We start from the raw sequence: 8612 nt of genomic DNA, 5'->3' as shown, positions 1-8612 counted from the left end.
TCCTGAAACATAACATTAAATGTGGTTTGCACTTGGCATAAAGGGAGGCGTGCCACTTGAGGGATTTCTGTGTAGTCCCTTACTGCTAACAGGAATAGGAAACTATAAAAATATGCAGTTTAGTTAGAGGGGACTTTGGTGACGCAGTGCAGAGGATGCCCTATTTTCCCGGGAAGCATTTTAGGCTAATTAATTAGGTCGCCGAGTGTCGTTGTCATGACCAGATGGTGACTGAGCTTCCTAAAAAATACGGACTGGTTTAAGATTCATGCATTTATGGTCTAAGTAGGTACCACAGTGTGGTTAAATTGGGTGCTAAATACAAAACGTGGGAACCAATAAGGAAAGCTGCACAAGGAATACATCCATTAATTTTCATAATGAGAAAGGTGAACTGGTAATTTGGCGAGTCACATGGTGATAAACAGTAGGTGGAGACAACGCACAATTGCGCAAAACTGCACAACTCCTCTGCAGGTGCGGATGTAGACTTACATATTTTCATGGTTGAAAATAACCGGGCAAAATATTTTTGGTTAAAGATCTTCTCAAAATGCACTTCTGTTTTGTAAGGCTCAATAGTGGCTTCGTGAGATTCCTAATCCGAAATATTCACAAACTCCATGACAAGATTTTCCTAACACACCATCAGCCGTCTCTGTGCAGCCGCAGTGGAGAACGACTAACTGAGCGCACTAGTTTGTGCCTGCATCCCATTTCCCCCCTCGAGCGTGTGAGCGCAAACGCTTTGCCCTGGCGGATTAATTCGTGTTGTGTGCTACGGCTGCTGCTTGTCACTCATTCTTCGTTCTACTCGCGTGCGTTCCAGGGTAGCGGCAAGGACCAATTATAATATTGCTATCAGAATACAATAGTTGGAAAACAAATATTTCTTCAGAACACAGAACTCGTCCAGCCAAGTCTGTCTATCTATTCTTCAAGGAGAATAACTTTGTGATATTGCAATGATTCAAACAATGGATCTCATCTGGGCATTGCTCTTCTTTGGCTATACAGGTAAGATGATGTTTTTATAAATAATTCAAATGTTTTATTGGAGATGGCCACCTTTATTCATTGAATAATGAAAGTTTTCTATAAATTCTGAAAGTTCAGTGTTTTGTTCACTTTATAGCAGCATCCGTATCTCATCCGTGCTTACCGCGTCTCATATGTGTTTCAATGGACAGTTAGTTATATCATATTGGAGCTGTTGCCTCGGATATAGGAAGGACACAGAGGCTATGGAAACATGAGAGAAATGGGATATTAGGATATGTTCTCTCAACAATGGCTGTGGTAACATGAAGGGAAATTAACTATATGTTGTGCCTTATTTCATCGCGGTATAGACTAGATCCCGAATAGTCTAATGTCCGTAGGCTACTGTCCGTAGGCTACTGGTAACTATCTGCGTAATAAGAGAATATCACTTGTCCTTTAATTGAGCTGTATTCCTCGTGATTTGGGCTCTCTGGACTAGACATGGTTTGATAGGAGCAGTTTGACAACCTGTTTTTCCTAACCCTGAGCTTTGTTGTTGCTGAGGAGTGGGTTAAGCTCCAAGGGGAAGATGGGTGCATTTGGTCTTGGGGAAACAAGCATTTCATTGGTTCACCTTTGTGTCAGCAAAATCCCCCAAGAGATTTTAGATTGTGTGTTAGATTTGATGCCTGTCACATTACATTTCTGAGAAACCTATAACCATTTACAGTAGTCTAATAAAATGAGTTGGGTAGCTTTTTATGCATTAAAAATAGATTTTGAGGTCTCGCACATATTGTGCTCAAACGTTGGTTGCTAATGGGGATGCTTTGTTTCGGTCCTCAACCCTATGCACATGCAAAATATAAATTAGAACGCGCTAGCTACGACATTTCTTAGTGGATTATAGTATTGTAGGTTAAACGTGAAAGCCTAATGTCTTATTTTGTTTTTAATGACAAGTGTTTAAAGGAGTTTTTTATAAATTCATGCGTACATGTGAGGTAATTGAACATTTCCCGAGGCTGATTGTCAGTTACAGAGTTGCAGCCTTCAATATGATAGGCTACATTGTATTTGATTAATGGAGCTCCGTGCTGACATACCGTGCATGCTTGTAACATGAACCACATAGTAGCATAGTTAGCTACCTCAATACATTTTACATTATACATACATTTGATGTACGTAGCAAGCCCTTCCAGTCAGGGTTATATGACACTTTGTATATGCGTCTGAGATTATTTTTCTCCCCCGAATTGGCCTATTGATTTTTTGGAGAGAAAACAGAAACCCATGGCTTGTACAGTGTTTTTCTTTCTGTCTATGGAGAATATATGGTACTATTATCAGTAGCAGGGTGTGGGTAAAATCACTGGGGAAGCCCACCCCCCAGAAATAAATTAACCTGTGTTGTGATATTTGCGTTGTTTGCGCTATAACCTGTTAAATTCCTATGCTTTGTGACTGTAATATATAGGCATAAAGACTGAGACAATAAGAATACAGTGTCAGAATAAATTCAATCACACCTTTGTTTTATCACAAAACCGGATAGCAACCTCTGTTTGGTGAAGTCTACAAAGCATATGGCATGTACAGTAACATGCTGACCAAACCACAAGCTTGTGTGTCTGCTGCCCTAGTTGATTTTGTTTACCTACATCAGAAGCGATCAGGACACACAGGTTGAAATGTCAAAACAAACTGAACCAATTATATGAATTTGGGGACAGGTCAAAAAGCCTTAAACATTTATGGCAATTTAGTTGCAACTTGCTGTTGCTAGCTAATTTGTCCTGGTATATATATTTGGGTTGTTATTTTACCTGAAATGCACAAGGTCTTCTACTTGGACAATTAATCCACAGATAAACCAAATTTGTTTCTCCTCATCTCTCCTCCTTCCTTCAGGCTTCTTTTTCTTATTTGGCCTTTATATGGCAGTTGGCAACCAACTTTACAGCATTACTACAACTGACCGGAGTGTGGACCTAAGTTCTTTCAATTACTCACGTGGGTATATGCTCCTAAAAACCAATGAGGAGATGGGAGAGGCTGGACTTGCAGCAAGTTGAGAGTCACAAATAGAATCAATTTCTATTTTAGCGCCTGGCCACGCAGACGCTCACGAGCAATGTGGGTGCAATGATTGAATAACATGTATGTGTACATTTGTTTTGGAATGCTTGCGCACGTGACGCGTGCGGTGTGGTCAGCTTTAGAGGTCGACCGATTATGATTTTTCAACGCCGATACCGATTATTGGAGGACCAAAAAAAGCTGATACCGATTAATATATATATATTTGTAATAATGACAATTACAACAATACTGAATGAACACTTTCATTTTAACTTAATATAATACATAAATAAAAATCTATTTAATCTCAAATAAATAATGAAACATGTTCAATTTGGTTGAAATAATGCAAAAACAGTGTTGGAGAAGAAAGTAAAAGTGCAATATGTGCCATGTAAAAAAGCGAACGTTTCTGATCCTTGCTCAGAACATGAGCACATATGAAAGCTGTTGGTTCACCGCTACCACCGCTCAGTCAGACTTCTCTATCAAATATCAAATCATATACTTTATTATAATATAATAAACACACAGAAATACGAGCCTTAGGTTGTTAATACGGTCAAATCCGGAAACTATCATTTTGAAAACAAAACGTTTATTCTTTCCGTGAAATACGGAACCGTTCTGTATTTTATCTAATACCAAACGGGTCGCATCCATAAGTCTAAATATAGCTGTTACATTGCACAACCTTCAATGTTATGTTATAATTATGTAAAATTCTGGCAAATTAATTACGGTCTTTGTAAGGAAGAAATGGTCTTCACACAGTTAGCAACGATCCTGGCGGCCCAAACTGCTGCATATACCCTGACTCTGCTTGCACAAAACGCAAGAGAAGTGACAATTTCCCTAGTTAATATTGACTGCTAACATTAATTTATTTAAACTAAATATGCAGGTTTAACCTCTTGCCTCTACTTGGGACGCTTGCGTCCCAACTAGAGCTCTGGAAATGCAAATGCACTACGCTAAATGCTAATAGTATTAGTTAAAACTCAAAAGTTCATTAAAATACACATGCAGGGTATCAAATTAAAGCTACACTCGTTGTGAATCCAGGCAATAAGTCAGATTTTTAAAATGCTTTTCGGCGACAGCATGAGAAGCTATTATCTGATAGCATGCACCAATACACTACAACAGAAAAGCACAGCAGGGGACGTAAACAAAATAATTAGCATTTCGGCGTTACACAAACCGCACAATAAAATAGAAAACAGTCATTACCTTTCACCATCTTCTTTGTTGGCACTCCTAGATGTCCCATAAACACTATTGGGTCTTTATTTCGATTAAATCGGGCCATATAAAGCCAAGATATCGTTATATGTAGACTGTGTGATAAACGAAAAAAAACAGCGATTTCACAACGTAACGTCATTTTTTAAAATTCAAAAAGAAGACGATAAACTTTCACAAAACACTTCGAAATACGTTTGTAATGCTACTTTAGGTATTAGTAAACGTTAATAAGCGATAAAAATCATCCATAGGCGATGTAGAAATCATTAGCTGTCGTCTTGGAAAACATTTCAGGAGAGAGCTCTTCCGGAATGATCTGGGCGGAGACCGGAGGTAAGTGGTGCCCCTCTTTCGGTTCAACCAAGAATCAAAGATGATTCAATTCACAAGACTCTAGACAACATGGGGATGCTGTGGGAGTTGAATGCTCGGTCTTATCTAATTCGGCTCACTGTTAACAATTGCTGGAAGTGGCGCAAGGATATTTATTTCAATTTTCTGTGATCAGGTTTTCCTGCGCTTTCCGATGTAACGCACGTTATGTAATAGCCACAGTCGTGATTTAACCAGTTTTAAAAACGTCCGAGGGTTTCCTATCCACACATTCTAACCATATGAACGTACTATATTCCTGGCATGAGTAGCAGGGCGCTGAAATGTTGCGCGATTTTTAACAAAATGTTCAAAAAAGTAGAGGGTCGACTGAAGAGGTTAATGGGTTGGCAGGATGGCAGGGTGGCCTAGTTTGTTAGAGCGTTGGACTAGTAATCGGAAGGTTGCAAGTTCAAACCCCTGAGCTGACAAGGCACAAATCTGTCGTTCTGCCCCTGAACAGGCAGTTAACCCACTGTTCCTAGGCCGTCATTGAAAATAAGAATTTGACTTGCCTAGTTAAATAAAGGTTAAAATATACTTGTGTATTTTAATTTATCCGTTATTTTACCAGTTAAGTTGACTGAGAACACGTTCTCATTTACAGCAACGACCTGGGGAATAGTTACAGCGGAGAGGAGGGGGATGAATGAGCCCATTCTAAACTAGGGATTATTACACAATACTATTATTAGTATTGATTTTAAGAAAGGCATTGATGTTTATGGTTAGGTACATTGGTGTAACGACAGTGCTTTTTTCATGAATGCACTTGTTAAGTCATCACCCCTTTGGCGAAGTAGGCTGTGATTCGATTATAAATTAACAGTTTGTCTGTCAATGATGTTTGGTCTGAGGGTTTTGATTGGAGTGATGCCAAATCCAAGCTGGTTTCCCTTGACACTTTTTTTTGGTGCTCCAGGACCGTTCAAAGTTGAGCTTGCTCAGTTTAGCTTGACGCTGATTGGCAAATGTTTTATATTGTTTTTGTCAAGGGAGGCCAGATGCTCGCTGGCTTCCCCTGCATTCAATGTTTGGACCAGACAGCATCAAGAGAGACAGAGGGGCGCTGTTTCGCTCACTCGGGTACATTCAGCCTCTTCAGAATTGAAGTAAAATTGTGAAACAGAGAGACGAAAGACAAAGATGTTTTAAAATTTTTTGTGTGTGTGGGGGGGGGGGGGGGCTGGCTTGCTTTGGCATCCATGTATAAACGCCACTGACTATTTATGTAAAGATCTAAAGAAATGGCTCAGTAGTCATTGTGAATTCCATGGTAAACAATTCTATCCAATCAGAGAGTGCTGTCCTCAGGCAGGAGGACCCCCCTCCTCGCTCTCTCTGACACACATGCACATGCAGATACACATTCCATAAAACTAATTGTTAAGAATAGGCCTACATGTGTGTTTTTGCATAAAGATGAGAATGAGTATGTTTTTTTTATTGAGAAACACAAATCACTTTTGTCTTTGGTTGAGCTAGGGAGGTGACATTGATGTCAGGGAGGTTTAGGAGAAGGGTAGCTCCAGTGAAAATGTGAGGAAGAAAATGGTCATGAGGACTAAGCAACAGTAGGGGGAATATTAAGAGCTCCTCAAAATCAGTAGCCTACTCCAGTGTTCACTAGAAATACCCAGATTCAGTTCATTTTGAGGAGGGAAAGTGCAATGGACTATAGATAGTTATTCACAATTGTTAAATTATCTAAGTCCCACTTCATTGCAAGCGAGTTGCGTGGCGCAGTGGTCTAAGGCACTGCATCTCAGTGCAAGAGGCATAACTACAGTCCCTGGTTCAAATCCAGGCTGTATCACATCTTGCTGTGATTGGGAGTCCCATAGGGCGGTGCACAATTTACCCAGCTGTCTGGTTTTGGCCGGGGTATGCCATTGTTATAAATAAGAATTTGTTCTTAACTGACTTGCCTAGGTAAATAAAGGTTAAATACAATTTTAAAAATGATGACATTATTTGATTAGCCTGTGAGGTGTTAGTCCTAAGCAAGTAACAACAGTAATATGCTGTTAGAAAGCAGGAACAATGTAATTAAAAGTATTCAGTTCCAGTTCGCTGATAATTACATTCCGATGCTAGTGACTACTAACAAGGAACAATGGCCAACATCCAAGAAAATGCCGCTAGATTATTTGCTAGATGAAATTATATACTGTATATTGTTTGAGAAAGAAACTAATTGAACATGAAATGTGGCTTATATTTTACGACTGGCTGGACTAAAAGGCAGCAAGACAAAGGCTTTGGCTGGTTGGGGGAGTATTAACACTAACTAGTTCTGTGGAATGGAGGTGTATCATCACATCTGTTGCCATCAGTCTGAAGTCAGAGAGCACATAGGGGATCCAACTAGACAGACAGGGAGCTGTTGCTGGTTACATTTCATTCCCAGACTCAGTCAAGTGAGAAGCCATTCTTCCCTTCTCTTTTTCTTACATCACATTTGTCTCTCGGAAGCTGTTTTAAGGAGGTTTTGTAGTTGGCTCCTGTCACGTTTGGAATATTGCATTGGGGCTGTGTGATTTGTGACAGACGGTAGTGGTGCAAAAACTGTGCCTGTGCTGTTGTCTGGTGTTGTTGTCTGGTGTTGACATGTTATGACCCTTAAGTGCACGTGACTGCCAGCCAAACGATGGCTCCCGCCACACATTCCCATCACATTGGTGGCATTCTCTCAGAAGCCCCTGGCTCTGATGCTTTTTGGTAGGTTCAGGTCCGCATCAATGTCAAATAAATAAGTCCAGGAGAGAACACACTTCAGGGAGTTCTTTAAAATTAAGCAAATAAAAAATGGAGAGTTGCAAAGACTTTGCAAAAAGCGTGTTGTTTTTGTGTTCGGAGTAGAGTTTAAGAAGAGGGTGAAGTTTAAGATCAGTCAACAGTTGGAGAGAAAATAAACATTTCCAAGATGGTTAACATCTGGGATTTCAACTCATGTGGCAAGTTCAAAGCCACTATGAAAATATGATTCCCTTTTTTGAGAGGGGGAAACTGTAAAAAGCAGCTTAACAAGGGAAAATTATAAGGCTTTCGGTCTGTTGCTTGGAATGAGATATGAATAAAACATCCAGCTTCAAACCCTGCCCCGTTCCTGTTGGCTAAGAGGCATAGCGTTTAAAGGGATATACACAAAGTTTTAGACTACTCTGTAATGTACATAATAATAATAATGTACAGCATTGTGTGTACCCAAAGTGGAGGTAAATTGTACTTTAAATTTGGCATAACATTGATAGTCTTCAACTTAGCTCTACTCTTGTTTGTAATGATTGGCTACGTCTGTGTGTATGAAGTACAGGTCATTCATCCTGTATGTAATACAAATCTGCTCTTTTTTTGTGGGGTTAACCACAACCTCTTTTAAAGTTTATCATTCCTTCTGTCAGCTCACCTGCAATCCTCCTGACTTCAATTGGAAAGGCTATTTGTATTTTGTCTGCATGATACGTCGATAATGAAGGGGATTTGCTTTTTCACTGATTGTTTTTTTTTTAAGATAACCAATCAAAGCTCAGCACATTTCTGTTCGAATCTGCATTTACAATGGCCTCCTTTGCAGACCAGTGTGTCACAGCTCTCCCTCGCTGTGAGTAGAGTTAGATTCTCGCAGCAGATTCTGCGGTCAATGCTTATTTTGTTCACTAAGATGTTGGAGAACACCTGTGTGTCTAGGATTGTTCAAAAGACTGTGTGAATGTGGAGATGGGTGGCAATTCAATTTAGTGAGCCAGAGTGTGATTTTCTGTGGTTCATTGATAAGCCTCCTTTGGAAGAATTGATTTCATCCCAATGATGACTGTTCTTCATGGAACATAAACTTAAGAGATCCCCTTTGAACCAATCCAGTCAAAAGTATATTTAATTATTGAGTAAGACCTTAGCAAGTGCAATAATAGACTGAAAGC

General features: G+C 39.7%; 1 protein-coding gene across 13 annotated transcripts in view; it reads left to right on the top strand.

Annotated features, from left to right (window-relative positions):
• The first annotated feature begins 764 nt into the window (after positions 1 to 764).
• Positions 765 to 8612, top strand: part of LOC115136002 (neural cell adhesion molecule 1-like) — a 335970-nt gene continuing 328122 nt past the window's right edge. For 4 of the 13 annotated variants that reach the window (XM_029671307.2, XM_065023742.1, XM_065023741.1 and 1 more), the window contains exon 1: positions 766 to 1017. In XM_029671307.2, coding sequence (XP_029527167.2) covers positions 966 to 1017 — 52 coding nt within the window. In that variant the 5' untranslated portion in view covers positions 766 to 965. Of the gene's footprint in view, positions 1018 to 8612 lie in introns of all 13 variants that reach the window. The other 9 variants (XM_029671303.2, XM_029671300.2, XM_029671296.2 and 6 more) reach the window with 7 other exon arrangements.

Source organism: Oncorhynchus nerka, linkage group LG10 (genome assembly GCF_034236695.1).
Source record: "Oncorhynchus nerka isolate Pitt River linkage group LG10, Oner_Uvic_2.0, whole genome shotgun sequence".
Lineage (NCBI taxonomy): Eukaryota > Metazoa > Chordata > Actinopteri > Salmoniformes > Salmonidae > Oncorhynchus > Oncorhynchus nerka.
The sequence above is the reverse complement of the archived record's forward strand: the minus strand, read 5'-3'. Positions and strand labels throughout refer to the sequence as shown.